Here is a 19810-nt window from a genome sequence, read left to right as displayed (position 1 = left end):
CATGGTCTGTTTAAAACATATGTAACTTTAGAACCAAAAATGGTACAGAAAAAAGGTCAACAGTTTCATAAACTAGAGTACATATGTATCTGTTCAATACATTTTTATATCAGATGCATTAACTTGAATTTTTGGCCTTGTTGTTTACTTCTGCTTGACTGGGCCCTAATATATTTCCTGCTTGTAAAAAAACAGACACGAAGAGTTTATGTATAAAGTTTATTTATTGAGAGTTGATCACATGCACGTCGTGTTAGTAGAACTCACGTGAGCCACAGGAAGTGCCCCAATCGATACAAAAGCACACGTCATGAACACAGAGTACAAACCCCCGACAGCTGTGAGGGCTCGGATCACTTTGAAATGCGGGCTCCTCTGTTTACCTCACTGCGTCCTATACGTCTGCGGTTTACATTTTGCTTCATTAAAAAGTTTCAGTGCAAAAATTAATAAGTTATTACAAATATAATATAATGTAAAATACAGTCGCTCACATTATTATGAGAATACTTTGATATAGCTTTAATTTCTATTTCATTATCAGTTTGTGTCAGATCAGACTTTTCTTTTTAATGAAACAACAGCCCCATAATCTCAGTAATACAGTACATTGGTCACAATAGCAAAACATCTGAAGTATTATTAACATACTATAATATAAATGCGGTAATACAATAATAATAAATTCCTCTGCAGCGCCCCCTACAGGAGGAGCAGGCGGTCTTTATCCAGCTCTGTCCATGAGATTATAAAATACCGTATTTTCCGCACTATTAGGCGCTCTGGATTATCATTAAATGGTCTATTTTCAAACTTTTTTTCACAAATAAACCACCCCGGACTTTAAACAAAACACAACAGTGTGATGGGTGAGTGGTTTTGTTTGTTTGTGGCGTTCACAGTGACTCTGGGCTTTGTTCAGTTGTGGCGTGTAGGGAGGGTGCTGTCTGGGACCAACGGATTGTCGGCGTGTTCGCAGTGACTCGGTTGTTCAGTCGCGTCTAGAAGCGGCACGTTGCGCTCGCTTTTTTCGGTTCGTTCCTCCGTTCCGTTCCTCGTCGGCGTGGAGTGATGAGTGTGTCTGTGGGTGTTTGTCGCTGTGCGGTCGCTGTCTGCTCCGTGTGTGTTTGCGTGTTCTGCGGGTGATGCGGTTTTGTAGTTTACTGAAGTCGTGCTGGGACACCCGAGCGGATTCGTGTATAGGGCGCTCTGGATTGCGGGGCACGCAATCGTTTTTTGATGGGGTTGGAGGCTTTTGAGTGCGCCCTATAGCCCGGAAAATACGGTACATGAATCAAACACAGCGATGGAGGATCTAAAGTCTAACGCGTTGGTTCCTAAATTACTTCTGGACAGGTCACTTCAGGAGCGATTCTTTCTGCGATTCTGAAAGCGCGCCGGCTGTAAAGAAGCACGATTTCTGGCGTAAGGACGAGGCGGGAGGAGGCGTTTCAACTTATGGAGCTGTATTTCTCTTTCCTTGGTAAATCTTCTATACAACTTTTAAATCTAGTCCGGTTTCAGAGTCCAAACAGCGTCCTCCGTTTGGCACTGAAGGGTTGAGCCAAGTCCTCCACATCGCCTTACAAACCTTCTCATTTCTCATTCGCATTTGGAGAGGAGGACAGGAGGATGTGGACATTTTGGAGTGGACAGACATGTTTTTCGCTACACGGTCGCTGTCTGCTCCGTGTGTGTTTGCGTGCGCTGCGGGTGGTGTGGCTTTGTAGTTTACTGAAGTCATGCTGGGACACCTGAGTGGATTTGTGTATAGGGCGCTCTGGCTTATGGGGCGCTCAGTAGTTTTTTGATGGCGTTGGAGGCTTTTGAGTGCGCTCTATGGTGCGGAAAATACGGTACATGATTCAAACACACGCTGGTTTGGTCTGAGCTCATTTTGACACAACATAATCACAACACCGACACCACAATCTCTCCACACTCCAGCCACGACACTGTTTAGTACACGATTCATCTTAAACCCAACAACAGAACTGGTTAGAGTGGGTTTTTACAAGCACAAACCTTCCAGTCACAGGTCAAACACTCGACCGTCTGAGCCACCGCTTGTACTTGAGCAAGACACTTCACCCACCTGAGTACGGCGGACGGGATTCTGCCCTATTGATGGGTTTCTGTTGTGACTCCATTTTGAGGACTTCTATATAATTTAAAAGACGCATTTTATTTTGCTTTTATAAATTCAAAGTTATTGCTATGGCAACAGTCACATTTCCACATCGTCGAAACCCATGGATAGGCTAAAATCCAGCATAGCCTATTTACATGTCCGTCTTGTATTACCATGCACAGTCTCGATACAAGAACTAAACCATGTTCATTAGTGATGGGAGGATCGATACCAGAATATCAATACTAACTGAGGTATTGAAAAATATTAATATTGAAAAATTGTAAACAAATTGTACTGGCCTTTTTATGCCATATTTTATATTTGCCGAAAGATCTCGCAAGACAAAATTGCCACAAGATTAGACACGCACGAGAAAAATGATTTTGTGAGATTTTTTTCCCCCTGAATTTACCTTCGGCTTGGAAAAACTGAATCAAGAGCTTTTGAGTACAATTTGAGAAGATGTATTTCCAAAAAAAAACAAAAAACAAAAAACAAAAAAAAAAACAGTACTACAGCGGCCGCTAAAGTATTACATAAAATAAATACGAATATTCAAAATTCTGAAATGAATTGCACTACTTATCTATTAATTCAAGGAACATCTGTCTGTGTCTCTGTTTGTCTGTTCCATGCGTAACTCTTAAACAAAGTCATGATGATAGTTATTAGACTCGCGTATGACACTGCTGGTGTAGATTGTCTGAACGGTTAAAATGGAAAGCCAAACCTGAGTGTGTTTTGCTCGTGTGCTGTGCTGCTGCGCTTACACACTGTTGTGCTTTGGTGTAACTAGGAGGTTATTTCACATCAATCACCCTGAATAATCCAAGGACGACAACAACATGGACAACAACATGGACGTGTGCGATAGAAAAATGCGGAATATACTGGACAGGTGGCAGTCATTAGAAAAGGAGCATATGAGACTTCAGAGCATCTGGCTTGAGGAAAAGCAGCTGTAGCTCTCTTGCAAAACTGACCAAAGCGGTTGCAAAGCAGGTTGAGGTGAAGATTGAGGCAACCTTCACCGCCTTGGTCAGTTTTGCAGGGGAGCCACAGCTCTCTTGCTCTCTGTAGGAGAGCAGGTTGCCTTCAAAGCTCTCTCTCCCCTTGCCCTTGAGGCTCTTGCTCTTGAGGTCAGTCGAGATAAAGCTGAACAGTGAGCTGGACAGTGAGTCTTAAGGACCCAATGGCTCCAAAAAGAGGCCTCGCATCGTGGGATGGAAGAAAATAGCCGATAACTTCAGAAGTTGTTGCTGGCTACACTTCCCCGTGGGGGTCAGTCAGATGAGCAGTTCGAGAGTTACATGTTGAAAAGACAAACAACAGAGACACAGATGTTCCTTGAATGAATAGATCAATATTTCAATATTCAGGTTTTAAATAAAAGGTGATAATTTCAGTGTTCAACTGACTAAACAGTAAACACCTTGTAATGGTGCACAAATATCGTTTTTGGCCCAATTTGAAGCACTCCTCAGTGTCCAAAAAATGTAATAACGATTACCACCTGATGACATCATACAGTGGTGTCAAGTATTTTTCGCTCTGGAGAGGGGCTCAAAATGATTGTGAACGAAACAAAATGACCTAGATTATTTTATTTTATTTTTTTGATGACAAAAAAAAACTGAGCTGGACTAAAGTGTTGCTTGTTTAATACAAATAATGTCAAAATCTCATCTTGTCTTGTTCTTGTGGATCAAATCTTGTGGTGCTTCTCGTCTTGTGAAAATTGCATCTCGTCCCACCCCTTGTAGTAATATAAAAGATTCAAACTCATCGGTATCAGCACTGGATCGATATTGAAATATTTGTCATAGTATTATTTTGTATTGTATTGAAACAAAAGTCACTGGTATCGCCCATCACTAACATCCATTATTTTCAGGTATAAAAAATCCACAAAGTCACAAAGATAAAGATATGATTCTGTTCTTAAAAGCTTGGTTCTAGGTTCCCTGATGGACCTAACTAAAAAGCCACATGATCATTTTGTAACACGAGTCTAAGGCTGCTACGGAAATCACCTCCACCTCGTCGATCAGCTGCCTCGATAAACACAAACGTACGATCAAAACTGTAGCGACAGGTCTGGGTCAAAAAAGTAAAGCAGGGATCCTACACTGACCTGAATATTATCAAATAGAGTGAGACATTTAAAGGTTGTATGGAGGATTTTTAAGTTCAAAATAGCTTTATATAGACGCAGCAGCCTTGTGATTATGACGACCAAAAAAAAAAGAATGAAAATCCAACCGTGGACGTGTTGGGGCCAAATAAACATCAACCGTCTCTCGTGCATTCCACATACTGTATTTTTCGAACTAAATTAACCCCAAACAGTGCGACTTGTATATGTTTTTTTTGGCTGGTGTGACTTATACTCCGGAATGAATTATAGTCCCGAAAATACAGTACGCAAGACGCTTTTTACTCGACCAACGCAGCGGTCCTTAGCGGCTTTTTCGAACTGTCGCGCAAAGTTTGTTACGATGGCAGATGAAAAAGAAAGTCCGTTTTTGAGGTCACTGAAAGAAGAAGAGAAGGGGAAAAGGAGCGAAGACAACCTAAGGTGATTCTGGGCGATTCCTTCCAGCGACGGCGCGACTGAAGCAGACGATGGGTCTAAAGACTGACGCTTTGGTTCCTAAATGATGACTGGAAAGGTCACTTCAAGAGCGATTCGTTCTGAGATTCTGAAAGCGCGCCGGTCGTAAACGAGCACGATTTCTGGCGTAAGGACGAGGCGGGAGGAGGCGTTTCTGCTTAGGGAGCTGTATTCCTCGTTCCTTGGTAAATCCTCTATACAACCTTTAAATCTAGTCCAGTTTCAGAGTCCAAACTGCGTCCTCCGTTTGGCACCGAAGGGTTGAGCCGGGTCCTCCACATCGTCTTACAAATCTTCTCATTTCTCATTCACATTTGGAGAGGACGACCGGAGGATGTGGACATTTTGGAGTGGACAGACACGTGGACATGTATCAGGGTCGTCTCAAAGTGGACGTTGGGAGAGGACAGGAGGACGTGGACTTTGGAGTGGACTCGTCTCACCCTTTACTCGTTCCTTGAGGTGATGTCCTGTAAAGAAAAGACGACCGAGTTAGACACGGTCCTCAGAGGGACATCGTACACGTGGACTGAGTAAGGCCAGGGTTACGTCAACTAGTGACGAATTTTTGGACTAAACCAGGACTAAACCAGGACTAAACCAGGACGAGATCAACATTTAACCATAACTAAACAAGAACTCAATTAATAGGCTACAAATGAGGTTTAATCTAAGACTAAAAATCAAGGCTGATTGAGGGTTTAGCAAAGTTTTAAGAGTTAAATCCTGAGATTGTCTGGTTTAGTCCTGGTGTAGACCTTATTTAGTTTTTGTTTAGTCCTGGTTTACACCTGATTTAGTCCTAGTTTAATCCTGGTTTAGTCCTGGTTTGGTCCTGTTGTAGACCTTTTTTTTTTGTTTGTTTGTTTAGTCCTGGTTTAGACCTGGTTTATTCCTGGTTAGTCCTGGTCTAGACCTGATTTAGTCCTGGTTTGGTTCTGGTATAGACCTTAGTTTTAGTTTAGTCCGGGGTTAGACCTGATTTGGTCCTAGTTTAATCCTGGTTTAGTCCTGGTCTACACCTGATTTAGTCCTAGTTTAGTTTTAGTATGGTCCTGGTGTAGACCTTATTTAGTTTTAGTTTAGTCCTGGTTTAGACCTGATCGAGTTTTAGTTTAATCCTGGTGTAGTCCTGGTTTAGTCCTGTCTAGACCTGATTTAGTCCTAGTTTAGTCCTTGTTTAGTCTTGGTCTAGACCTGATTTGATCCTTGTTTAGTCCTGGTGTAGACCTTATTAATTTTTGTTTAGTCCTTGTCTAGACCTGATTTAGTCCTGGTTTGGTCTTGGTGTAGACCTTATTTAGTTTAGTCTAGTCCTGGTTTAGTCCTGGTCTAGATCTGATTTAGTACTTTTTTGGTCCTGATTTAGACCTGATTTTGTCCTAATTTAATCCTGATTTAGTCCTGGTCTAGACTTGATTTAGTCCTCGTTTAATCCTAGTTTAATCTTGGTTCAGGTCATGGTTTAGATCCTGGTGTAGTCCTTTAATTCCAAATACATCATGTGCAGTGAACTGGAGAGAGAAAGGTGACAGTGTAAGAGCTGTACCTCAGTCTTGGCCTTCCTCCACTCGCCCATGGGACCAGACTTTGTCACGACTGAAAAACACAAGCACAACAACAAAGTTCAGCTCACACGGTGGTTTAAAACTGTCAACATTTATCTGTTTAATAAATGACTCTATAGACGTCTAAGAACAGTCAGAACGATCCGCACAAACTACAGGCGATTCATTTCACCAGAATCAGTGAAAAAGTGAAACGTACTACAGTCTGTCTGCTGGTTACGCTGATGAAGACAAGTGCATTCTGCTGTTTACGCACATGACCTTCGGTATCAATATAACTGATATATTTTCTGTACTTTATATTTATATGAAACTCACTCATGAATGTGGAGACTGTGAGGAAGAGAGCCGAGGTCACCGCCGAGCTCCACCACAGACACCTGACGCACACACAAAAACAACAACATGAGCAACAAAACAGCAGCTATTAATGGAGCTTTCTATTCATTTTTCCAATCGATTTGAGAAAAATGTCAAATATTAAGAATTCAAAGTCACTGCAGAGGCTAACCAGCTACACGCTCAATAATATCAGTCTGTTTTCAATTGCAATGCCCTGAGATGGGACTCTTTTAGAGAAGTGGTAAAGATGATTATCTCAAAGAATATACCAACAAATCCTACTATGTTTATTTTAAATATATATCTCAAAAAGCACGTGGGTTTTTTCCAAGCAAAAAGAACAACTGGAACATTTTGGAAAAAAAACTTGTAAGCCCAAGTTGGTGTACTGGGTAAAACAGATGCTTATAGTTTTTACCTTGGAAACATTAGGAAAGGAAAGTTGAAACAGCTTGACAAGGTGTGGGGTCTTCTTAAAAGTTTTGTAGGGAATTTACTTATGTTTAGGTTTGGGGGAAAAAAAAAAAAAATAAAAAATGCATGGATGGCTATAACTTAATTTTCTAACTGTACTTGTTTTTGTTTTTTATTTGTTTTCATGTACAGGACTGGCGAATAGATTGTAATTATGCTTTGATAATGTACAAAAACAAAATAAAAACATTGTTAAGTAGTTTTTTTTTTTATTCTATAAGAAAAATTAATGGAAAATTTACTTCTGGACCTGGGGGTGGGTGGTCACTGTTGCGATCCATAAGACGACCGAGTTGATCATAGAGTGTGTACAGAAAATTTAAGTTATTGTACGACTATGAACTCAATGTCACCACACTGCATTCAGATACAGACCTAAGTCCTTAATGTTTCAAGTTTTATTAATCACAGCTCTGACAAAATTGCAAAATGCTCCTAATGAATCATTGTATTGACCACTGGCCTTTGGTTCTGCATTTCAAATGTTTCAAAATGTGGCTCATGGTGAAAAAAGTTCACCTCTGATCTGTGTAATATTGTGTAATCATCTTCAGTAAACAACCCACCACCAGAAACTTTAGAGCACAACTGTGTACTAACATTCCTCACTGTATTACAACACAAATTTACCCCTCCGTGTATTAAATATGACAGAATATTGTGTTGTTGTGAGAAAATCATGAACTGCTAGATATTATTTTATGAATGATCCTGAAGTCAGTATCTTCATTTGGCTGCTGCTCGTCCAGATCTACACAAACGACCGAGAACTATGGCTCTTCTTCTTGTGAGTGTGCGGATGTGTGATTACCCTGAGTACAGAGCCGCCGTGATGAAGAGTGTGAAGATGAAGAGCAGGAAGCCCCTCAGAGTCAAACCTGCGATAAACAAACATTAACATGGTCAGATCAGTTTACGGAGTCCATGAAAAGTTTCCTGAAGTGAAGAGTCCTCGCCTGTTTTCTGCTCGGAGCTCGGACAGCGGCAGCTCTTTGAGAACAAGGAGGGCGGGACCTCGGACAAACCGCCCACGGATTGGCTGAAGGCGTCCTGTGATTGACAGGTGTCAGGGCAGGTCTCTTCCTGGATCAGTGGTTGTTTGTTTGGAGGGGGCGGAGCTTCAGTGGGGTCTGGAAGAAAAAAAGCAAAAGTTCAGAAAGAAACATTTAGATGAAGACTTACGTTAAGAAAACACTTTGCCTAGAATGTTCCACAGTATGGCTTTTTTATACAGTCGTCCCTCGCTATATCGTGGTTCATCTTTCGTGGTCTCGCTGTTTCACGGATTTTTTTAGTACAGTGTTTCTTGTTTTTCTTGTTTGTTTTTTTTACAGCATATGAGTGCGTATTGTGTTCCCCCCCTGAGTCCTGATTGGCTGTAGACCACTGTCAATCAATCTCCTCCGTGCCGTGTCTCCTGTACAGTACAGAATGTGTTCAGCTGCCGAATTCACATAAATGTTCGATTTCTAGAAGTGTGATTCTGAAGTGCAGCGCGATCGGGCGACGGCCGGGTTTATCGTGAGGTGCCGGAGCTCTGAGCTGGTCCTTTCTCCTGCGGTCACCTCCGAGCCCATCCTGACAGTGAGTCCTGGTTTAGTTCTGGTTTAGTCCTGGTTTAGTCCTGTTTTAGTCCTAGTTCAGTTCTGGTTTAGTCCTGGTTCAGTCCTGGTTCAGTTCTGTTTTAGTCCTGGTTTAGACCTGGTTTAGTCCTGGTTCAGTCCTGGTTTAGTCTTGGTTTAATCCTGGTTCAGTCCTGTTTTAGTCCTGGTTTAGACCTGGTTTACTCCTGTTTTACTCCTGTTTAATCCTGGTTCAGTCCTGGTTCAATCCTGGTTTAGGCTTGGTTTAGTCCTGGTTCAGTCCTGTTTTAGTTCTGGTTTAGACCTGGTTTACTCATGTTTTACTCCTGTTTAATCCTGGTTCAGTCCTGGTTCAGTACTCCTCTTTAGTCCTGGAATTAGTCCCGGGTTAGTCCTGGTTTAGTCTTGGTTCAGTCCGTGGTGTGCGCAGTTCAAAAGTTTGATATAATGTCAGGTTACAGGGCGGGTGTGGGCAGGTGCGGGCGGGTGCGGTCCTGTAATGCGCAGGTGTGGCCCTTCAAAAATGGACCCGTGCAGGACTCTGCGCGAATAAATTAATCTTCGGTTTGTTACATAAAGAAGGAGGAAAATAACAAAAGGATGACAGCAGCGATAAGTTTTAAGAAGGATGTAAAAAGGTTTGTAACTGTCCTGTCTGAGAAAAGTGTATAAAGTTTGTGCTGAAGGGTTTTACAGACTTAAAACAGATATAAAAATTGTAAAATATAAAGTTGATTACTTCGCAGATTTCACCTATCGCGCGTTATGTTTAGAGCGTAACCACGGTGATAAACGTTTTTTACATTGTGTGAAATTTTGAGGTTATTTCAACAAGAACAAAAACACACCGTATTACCTCATAAAAATATTTTCCGTTTAAACGTCATTGTCAGTCCCGCTGCACTTAATCTTGCAGCTCAATGACTACAGTTTCTTTACAGTGATTTTCTGTACAGTGATTTTCTGTACACCACATAAAAGGTCTATTGTCTTCCTCTGTTTGCACTAAATCCGGTCTGGTGCCTTCAGTTTGGGGCTGTGTCTTCTCAGGTAAAATCTGCGCTACAGTGATTCTCATCAGACACGAGGAGGAGGGAGAGATTTAGTTTCATCGAGTTTTATTGGCTCCCTACCCACTAACCAAATGGTGCTGCATAATAAAAGGGGGCAAGGCTTACTATAGTCTTGGTTTATCGTGCTGGTTTAGTTCTAGTGAAGTCCTGGTTTAAATCTTGTCTAATTCTGGTTAAATCCTGATTTAGTATTAGTATTTTCGTCCTGGTTTAGTACTAATTTCATCCTGAATCCGTGTATCGTTCGTTCATTCGTTTTTTAATATAAAACAAAAAATAAGAAAACAAAAAACAACAACAATTTTTTTCATTATGTGTCTCCAAAACCAAAATGAAAAAACAGATAACGATTTGATTCCCATTTCTGTGACTTAAACTGCAATGACGGATTTTGCACTGCAAAACTGACTGAATCAGGACTGAAACAAGACTAAATCGTTTTCAGTCCTGGTCTCAGTCCTGGTCTGGTCCCAGTCTCAGTCCCGATCTGTTTCTTGGTCTGATCCCGGCCTCAGTTCTGGTCTCAGTCCCAGGCTGGTCCCGGTCTCAATTCTGGTCTGGTCCCGTTCTCAGTCCAGGTCTCCGTCCTGGTCCTGGTCCAGGACTCAATCCTGGTCTGGTCCTGGTCTGAGTCCTGGTCTCAGTCCCGGTCTCAGTCCCGGCCTCAGTTCCGGCCTCAGTCCCGGTCTCAGTCCCAGTCTCAGGCTTGGTCCTGGTCCCTGACTCAATCCTGGTCTGGTCCCGGTCTCAGTCCTGGTCTCAATCCTGGTCTGGTTCTGGTCTGATCCCTGGTTTAGTCCTGTTTTAGTCCTGGTTCCGTCATCGCAGTTTAAGTCACGGAAATGGGAAATGTCCATTATCCATTTTTTTTTCCATTTTTGATTTAAACACAAAATCAAAAACTGAAAAAAAATGAATCGTTATCTGTTTTTTTCATTTTAGTTTTGGAGACAAATATTGAAGAAAACAGTTGTTTTTTTCATTTTCTTATTTTTGGTTTAATTTTGAAAAATAAATAAACAAATGACACATGGATTATCCTGGTTAGGTTTGTTTTAAATCTGTTTTAGTCCCGGTTATGTCCTGGTTTCTGGTTTTGTTTTAGTCCAAGTGTGGTCCTGGTTTATTCTTACGGTGCATTCACACTTTTATCCCACTAAATCTGCGTCAAAACTGTGACTAAACCGAGACTAACGAAGGAACTAAACCTGGACTAAACCAGAAGTAAAACAATTGTAAGAAATAGTTTGTCAATGTAGTTTGTCACAGTTATGGATTGTAAAAAATAAAGTATTGAATAACTCACATTTCACATTCACACAGGGGGTTAAATGTCTTGCCCAAAGACACAACAGCTGCATAACAATCGCTAAAGGTCTGGAGGACTGAAGCGAAGAGGTCTGGATACATACCGTATATAAAGTCCCTCTTTTCCTCCAGTTCGGTGCTGTTGAGTCTGGTCCACAGAGACTCGTCGGTCCTGCTCCAGTCCAGGTCCTGGTCTTGGTCTTGGGTTTGGTCTAGGTCCCAGTGGGGTCTGTCTCTGCTCCGGATGGGACTCTGGTCTAAGCTCTGGTCCAGACTCAGGTCCTGGCTCAGATCCTGGCTGAGATCTTGGCAGTGGTTGGTCCTGAACATTCCCCCGAACACCTTCTGGTCGAGCCATGACTGACAGTTGTCTTTGACGTCGTGGAGCAGACTGACGAGGGCGCTGTGAGGACGCCGCCTGCGCCTGAACACCCTGAGAACACAAACAGGAAACAGGAAGTGAGAGTTGTTCTAACCTTCTTCACCTCACCGTTAAATCCTCGTGGACACTAAGCCAACAGTGACTGAGGCCCTGGAATTTGGCCCCACTGTTACAACGTGAGGGCCTTTATTTTTAGAGGAAGGATTTGTTGAAGAGAAACCTTTTTTTTTACCTGGTCCCTGAAGGGTTGACCAGGTTTTGTATTCACCCTATGTGTCTGTGCCACAATGCCACAAAAAAAAAAAAAAAAGGGTTGGCGACGATCCAAGGTCATTTGAGGTCACGCAGGTTAATTGAAAAGTCACGGCGTTACTAAAGGATCGGGCAATTTCGGCAATTTCTGAACCATCTGCGCCCTAAAATATTCACCCAATCATCACACAAGTTGGCACACACATAACCGGGGCACACTGGATGTTACAGGTTGAAACCGGTCAAGGTCACTTGAAGGTCAAGGTAAACAAGGTCAAATATGCGTTTTTGGTCATAACTCCGTGAAGAATGGAGCTCGAGCAACAGGAGTGTCTCAAAATCTCAGGAAAAATATTATCGATTTATAATTCTATGTATTTGAGCAGTAAAATACTAATAGTTTTTGAGATAATCACTAATTATAACAGTTCCTTTCTCTTTCAGTGTAGCCATTAAAATTCTAATTGGAATGAAAATAATTTCCATTTCTTCTTTTTCTGGTGATTCACAACACACTGATCTACAGTCACACAACTCACATACACACAACTCATGAAAAATTACACACTCGTTACACACAGACATTCTCATGTGTGACCAATATCACACAAATGTTCATGGGCCTGTACAGATACACACATTGTATTGTGGATATAATGATCATGTAATATGGGCTGAGCTCCTCATAAACTGCTTCTGTGGTGATGAACTGACCCACCGACGCCTCATGGGGACCAGGCTGATATCTCTGATTGCACTTGTTTCAATTAATTTTTAACACATTCACAGTAAAATGTACACATAAATGCACCATTACGCACATGACACACCCTCACCACCAGGAAATTTACGTTTAATGATGAGATAAAACCTTAAAGAGAAAAGTGAGATCCAGAACCTAAACTTAAATGAGTTCACTTGCTTTGGTATTTCAGTCAAATGTTTCATGTACATGTATAAAACCAGAGCACTGCATATCACATCAGCTTTGTATCATGTTTTTATATATTTATGGAGAATTGGCTCTTTTCACGCTCTGGAGTCACAAAACCGGCTGACGTTTGGAAGTCTGACAAAATCTGCGAAAACTGAGAAAATGTCCCTATTAAATTTTTGTATTATAATTTTTACCTGTACATTATGTTGTCATACTGAGACCAGAGACCGGCCTCCAGACTGTTTTTTTACGGTCTTGGTTTCGTCTCAGACTCTAGCGCAGTTGGACTCGGTCTTGTCTCGGTCTTGAAGGCGCATGGACTTGGTCTTGTCTCGGACTTGAGGTCTTGTGCAACGCCAGGACCTCAACTTTGACTTTATTGGTTAATGCAACATCAGACTAAACTGCTATTGGTTTCTCAGTGTGTCCATCAAAACAAATTTACATCTTTTAACACCTTTTTTTTATTCTTTTTAATGCTTTCGATACATATTTATGTACTTATATTTAAGTATAAGTTAGACTGTAGTCTAACTGGGTTAGACTACAGTGTCCACACTAGGGATGGGCATTCGATGAAATTTTCTTAATCGATCGTCGGAAGAATTAACGATCGATTATCGATTAATCATTAACGTTTTTATATTAAAATGATCATCATTATTATTACTATCTGCACTACTGAATCTGCATAAATAAATTCAACTTTACGACATATAAACCGTAACGACTCTAGAGCCACATCAGCCCGTTTGACATTATAATGTGTTTAATTCAGTTTTGCGCAACTCTCACAGAAACAAAACTTAAAACCGCATTGCTAATTTGCATAAACTCAGCGAAGATAAAACTACAGCTCTTGTGTCACTGATGCGGTCAATTTCTGTCGGATTAAAAGACATGACTCAGGTGAATACAGGTTAGTGTGAACAGATTTGTGTTTGTCAAAACCAGGACAGCGTACGGGGGGAGGGAGGTGGGGACTCGTCATCGACATTGCGCGACTCTCACCTGGCAAAACTTTTCCCACTGGACACAGAAACATATGTGCTGCTTTATACACTGTGCACATGGCCTCACACTTGTCCCGAACGCAACGGAAAGTGTGGATTTTCTTGTATAAATCATTGTTAAATACGCATTTGTGCTTCAGTACACTGCAGACTGACCGAATGTTTGTGTCTCGCTCCTTCTGAGTGCAGAGAGACACATGTACACACCTGTTTGGTCACGCTACACACAGCAACCTACATTCGGTTTGTCGATTAAAATTAACGTAATCGATGAAATTCTTAATGATCAATTATCGATTAATCGATTAATCATGCCCATCCCTAGTCCACACAGAGCAGGTCTACTGCGACATGTGGCTGAAGTTTGCCAAATAAAAGTGCGCATCGAAACTATTGCTATTTGTCACAATGTGTGTTTGGTAGATGTGCAAAGGCTCGTCAATATCACTGCAAAAACCAGTAAGATAATGTAACTCCCGTTAGGAAAACAGGTTTAAAAATCTGACACAGTTTCTTCACTTTTAAGTAGTTTTCTGTAAAGTGGCAGTGGAAGTTGGCTTAAAGAAGAGCTTCTGAAACTGTGAGTGAGGGTCCAAAAAAGTGTTGTATTTAAGTGTATTATAGTTTGCTTGAAGATTAAATTAACATTTATCAGATAAAATGTAGATAGATTTATAAAAATACTGACATATATGTGCCAAAATAACTGTAAAATACAAATAAATGTCAAAAATGACAAAGATGGTCTCGATTTGATCTTGATGGGCCATGGTCTCGGTCTTGTCTCGGTCTTGTCTCGGTCTCGACCATCAAATGTGTTGGTTTTGTCTTGGTCTCTGAACCCTGTGGTCTCGGACTGGTCTTGGTCTCGGTTAGTGTGGACTTGACTGCAACACTAAGATGTGAGTCTCATGGAAAGCTCTGGCAGGTTGTGAAAACACTGCTGCTAAATCCTTGATTTTATCACACGCCCAGCGTCGGTAAGTAACTACACCGAAAGTCGTCATCCGCATGTTTCTTAACGTCTTCCACTAAGCATGAATAGAGCCAGTTGTCGTGGCAGAGCATTGTACAGACTCAACACTAACTGTACGGAGGGTTCCAATAGGGCCCGAGAGAGATCACTAAATTCTACAAACATGCATGAATGACATCTACAACCTCTTCCATGTTTTTTGATGAGGGAATATTCCACTTTTTTTTTCATAATACCCCCTCTTTAACTGTTTATTTATTTGCAAATGAAAGCGAAGATAAAAACGAGATAGAAAAACTAAGCAAGAGGCTGTTTGTTTAGTCACTTCAGTCACATGTCTAAAGAGCAGATCTGGTTGTGTTTAAAATGGGAAGTGTCTAAAATAAAACAGCAAAACACAGAAACACATCAGGCCCCTGCAGCGATGAGCTCAGCCGGATCTGAACCAACAGAACTAACCAGGCTTTTACCCAAACTAAAATACATCATACTTGGTTTTATGCAGTGGACATTCAAGATTAATGTAGCTAGAACCAATGAACCAGGACAAAAGCAGGACTGAAGCAAGACTGAACAAGGACTGAATCAGGTCTAAGGTTGACATATTGTAAAAGCAGAGCAGAGTGTGTGCGGGGTGTGACATGTGAAGTGAAGTCAGCCCAGAAGAATGTGACATGTGCTCAGACTGTTCCCGCACACACTGTCCCACAGCATAACAACCTGAGATACTGTTAAAGCTTCTCAGGATTTTACCAGGGTGTACAGTAATACCGTATTACCAAAATGTTTTAGTACAACTTCGGTAAAGCTACGAAAACGCACCGCTGTACGATCTATGTGTATGACCTGCACAAGTTTCACATGAATCATCTCCAACGCGACACACACACAGAACAGACTCACCATCAGCAGCACATCCTCTGTCACAGAAAGAACACTCATATTCCACTGAGTTTAGTTGTTTAGTCCAACAGAAGCTGAACCGCATCAGTGCACAAGGAGCGAGCTGTTTTTATCAATGCTTTATAATATATGCAAATGAGTCATGTGGTTTTAAGTTTTGTTTCTGTAATGTAAAAATGTAAACAAATGTGTCCTGAAGCCAAAATGTTGCCAAATTGCAGAAGTACTAGTATTTTTTTTTTTGGGACCAACTGGCTTGCGGCCGTCTTGTCTTGGTCTTTCTTAAGACCGTCACATGACAACGGAACAAAACTAATCAAATGTCATCTCCCCACGCAGTTAAAAGAAACATTATAGATAATATTAGTATTAAATCGTGATAAAATTAATCTGAAAATACAACCATTCATTTGTGCTGAGTAAACAAATGTAGGTATCAATAAATTATAATATTATATCAGGTTCTTATGCGCTGCAGATTTTTATCATGACAGTAATAAAACTGATGCCATTGCTACTTTTTGATAATACCGCACAACCCAGTAACAACAACGCTGTACAACACTATACAGTCAAATTACATTAACTTTGTGTTTGGATTAGTGTCAGTTCCTATAAACTACTAGCCTGATTCATCAGCTGGTTTCACTTCGTAGAAACCGTCTGACCTCGCAGTGTTAGAATTTGTTCACTCGACGGTAGGTGGATACTTTTTATCATTTAACCAATCGCTGCTGTTTGGTTGTGACGTATGTAATGCGCCTCTAACGGGGCTTAACTGGTACCATATTTTCCGGGCTATCAGACGCGCTCTTAAGCCTTTAACCCACAGGTGTCAAACATAAGGCCCGGGGGCCAGATGCGGCCCTCCAAGACCTTTAATCTGGCCCTTGGCTGATTTTCTACTAAAATATTTAAATTATATTTTCCATTAAAACATTGGTAAGTTTCTGCGGTGCTGAGCATAACAGCGTCTCCAGCATCTCTGTACGTGGCCCCTCCCACCAGCGCAGCACAAATGAAGACTTGTCTCTTTCCAAATGCTCTTAAAGGACGATCGTTTTGACTGTTGACACCCTCATCGGAAAAATGTCAAAAATGAGAAAAGTGGAGCAGAGTGCAGGATTTTACAAGAAAAATTGACTTATTCCTGTTTGCACACAAGTTCATGCTAAAACATTGTGTTGAAATTGCATTTTTCTTAAAGTTTCAGGTTGTTCATAATATTATAATATTTTGTAAAAGAAAGAGTTCATCAATTAAAAAAGATTTCTGTAATAGATTTGCGTTTCTCTGCAAAAATATTTGAACTTATTGTTATTTTTGGGGTTTATATGACATGAGTTTTCTGATCCGGCCCCTTTAGCATCAAAGTAGGTTGGATACGGCCCCCGGACCAAAATGAGTTTGACACCCCTGATCTAACCCCGTCAAAAAACGACTGCGCGCCCCACAATCCAGAGCGCCCCATACACGAATCCACTCGGGTGTCACAGCACGACTTCAGTAAACTACAAAGCCGCAAACACACACGGAGCAGACAGCGACCATGCGGCAACAAACACCCACAGACACACTCATCACTCCACGCCGACGAGGAACAGAACGGAGGAACGAACCGAAAAGCGAGTGCAATGTGCCACTTCTAGACACGACTGAACAACTGAGTCACTGCGAACACGCCAACAATCCAGCGGTCCCAGACAGCACCCTCCCTACACGCCACAACTGAACAAAGCCCAGAGTCACCGTGAACGAACAAACAAACAAAACCACTGACCCATCACACTGTTGAGTTTCGTTTAAAGTCCGGTGCGGAATATTTGTGAAAAAAGTTCGCAAACAGACCATTTAATGACAGTGCACCTTATAATCCAGAGCGCCTAATAGTGCAGAAAGTACGGTATATTTAACTTTTCCTAAATCCCGTAGGAAGAAGGACAATAACATCTTTCCCCCTGATAAAATTCACCAAACATTCTCTTTGTTCCAGCTTTAAATCCTCGATCTTGGGAATCGTTGACAACACAGAATATTTGACTCTTCACTGATTGGCTGGTGCACGAACTCGCCCTTCCGGGGTTTTTGCGAACCGTCTAATGTATTCTGATTCCTGACCTAGTCGTTGGAGAGAAATGAAATTGAGCGGAGGCACTAGGTGGCGCCAGCCTGGCTACTAAACTACGGCAAAATTTACGTTTTCCACAAAAGAAGATCCTCTGTGTTCCCTGTAGTAGCTGTAAACCTCTACAAACATGTTCAAAAAATGTGTCAGATGCCCTCCCTGTGTCTCCATGAGGTTTAATTCTGTATAAAAGCTGTTCATCATGTAGTTTAGACTTCTACAAACATGTTTATCAGTTCAGATTTCTGTCTTTGCCAAATGTGAATCCTCCAGACCAGGTTTGTAAAATGCACTGTGAACTGAATTCTGAATGAAATCATGATAAAAATGTTCCTCAAAAACCAGGTCTAAACCCGGACTAAAGCGGGCGTGCTCTCACCGGACCAGGTTCTCCTTGTAGCACACGCTGGTCTTGCCGGTCGCCAGGGAGACGTTGCCGTGCTCGTCCCAGGTGAAGCTGCCCTGCGTCACGTCGTAGTATCCGTTGGTGAGGAGGCGCGGGGAGCGGCGACAGCAGCAGGGGGCGCTGTCCGACGTGTCCAGCAGGTACGACGAGTCCGGGGACAGGAAGGACTCATCAGGACTGCAACAGAGAAAGGGTGAGACCGGGCTGAACCAGGACTAAAACAGGACTGAACCAGGACTGACCCAGGACTGAACAGGACTAAAACAGGACTAAATCAGGGCCAAAGCAGGACTAAACCAGACTAAACAAGAACTAACCCAGGACTGACCCAGAACAGAATCAGAACTGAACCAAGACTAAGGCAGGACTACACCAGGACTGTCCCCGAACAGGATCAGGACAGAACCAGGACTAAAGCAGATCTACATCTGGGCTGAACCAGGGGTGAAACAGGACTTCATCAACCAGAATTAGACGGACTACACCAGGACTAAACCAGGTAAAGTTAAACAGGACTGAAGCAAGTTATACCAGGGCTGAACCAGAACTGTACCAAGACTGAAACTGGTCTGTAGTCGGGGGCTGGAGGTGTGAGGAACAGTGTGACTAAGTCGAAGTGTTTGTATGAGAAACACGTGTCTGTAATCAGGGCAGTCATGTGTGATGTCACGTAGTGCTTGAAACTGCAGTAGAGTGGCCACTGGAGGCAGCACACACTTTTTGACAGCAGTTCAAAAGCAAAAAAAAGTGTATTTTGTGGATGAGTGGAAAAAGCGTCTAAACCAACCACTTTTACGCACTCCAAAAGATGGCACATGCGTATCCAAGAGCGACTTTTCATGAAAAAAAAAAAACAGGACAAAGATAACAGAACTTAACTCTCCCTTTTGTTGGTTTTCCGGCGAGGTAAAGCTAAAACAGCGTTTCTAAAAGAACTATGGTTGCCCTGGAGTAGTTTTCTGTCCCGGTGTGTTTTTTTTCTTCGTAGTTTGAAGTGAATATTTATGTTAAAGTGTCAGAAATACGTGTCTGTAATCAGGGCAGTCCTGTGTGATGTCACATAGTACTTGAAATTGCAGTGGAGTGGCCACTGGAGGCAGCACACACTTTTATTGGAGGAAGCACACACTTTTTTTGATCAGTGAGCTGGACATTTACCTAGATTGCACCAAATCTATCAAAAACGGACTCAGAACTGTACACCATGCTATTTAAACACCATTTACACAATTCATTAGCAAATAAAAAGTGTATTTAGTGTTTAGTTCCACTTTAATCATGTATGTATGAGTTATTTACCCGTGCATGAAGTCGCTCCTGAGTTTGCGTTTTACGGGTGAACCTGAAACAAGCAAGAAGAGGAATGAAATTTGGAATAATGTGTATTTAATTTGACAAAAGTGAAGTGAGACGTACTTGTGACGGCTCCAGAGAACATGACGACGTCCGAGGGATCTGTGAAAACACAAACACACTCCAGTGAGAAGAGAGGACTGAACCAGGACTGAACCAGGACTGAACCAGGACTGAACCAGGACGGAACCAGGACTGAACCAGGACGGAACCAGGACTGAACCAGGACTGAACCAGGACTGAACCAGGACGGAACCAGGACTGAACCAGGACGAACCAGGACTGAACCAGGACGGAACCAGGAATAAACAAAGACTAAACCAGGACTAAACCAGGACTAAACCAGGACTGAACCAGGACTAAATCA

General features: G+C 41.9%; 1 protein-coding gene across 2 annotated transcripts in view; it reads right to left on the bottom strand.

Annotated features, from left to right (window-relative positions):
* Nucleotides 1–205: 205 nt before the first annotated feature.
* The window catches only part of tmem71 (transmembrane protein 71), a 23747-nt gene continuing 4142 nt past the window's right edge, over nt 206–19810 (bottom strand). The window contains exons 2-11 of one of the 2 annotated variants that reach the window (XM_055151477.1): nt 19507–19545; nt 19390–19432; nt 18064–18267; nt 11201–11529; nt 8089–8262; nt 7944–8010; nt 6635–6696; nt 6298–6347; nt 5192–5218; nt 206–5093 (exon numbers count right to left, since the gene is read on the bottom strand). In XM_055151477.1, the coding sequence (XP_055007452.1) occupies nt 5195–5218; nt 6298–6347; nt 6635–6696; nt 7944–8010; nt 8089–8262; nt 11201–11529; nt 18064–18267; nt 19390–19432; nt 19507–19528 (975 nt within the window). In that variant the 5' untranslated portion in view covers nt 19529–19545 and the 3' untranslated portion in view covers nt 206–5093; nt 5192–5194. Of the gene's footprint in view, nt 5219–6297; nt 6348–6634; nt 6697–7943; nt 8011–8088; nt 8263–11200; nt 11530–18063; nt 18268–19389; nt 19433–19506; nt 19546–19810 lie in introns of both variants that reach the window. The other variant, XM_020931227.2, reaches the window with a different exon arrangement.

The sequence above is a fragment of the Boleophthalmus pectinirostris genome, unplaced genomic scaffold (genome assembly GCF_026225935.1).
Source record: "Boleophthalmus pectinirostris isolate CB_2022bp ecotype Guang Dong unplaced genomic scaffold, ASM2622593v1 HiC_scaffold_16, whole genome shotgun sequence".
NCBI lineage: Eukaryota > Metazoa > Chordata > Actinopteri > Gobiiformes > Gobiidae > Boleophthalmus > Boleophthalmus pectinirostris.
This window is presented reverse-complemented; position numbering and strand designations above follow the sequence as displayed.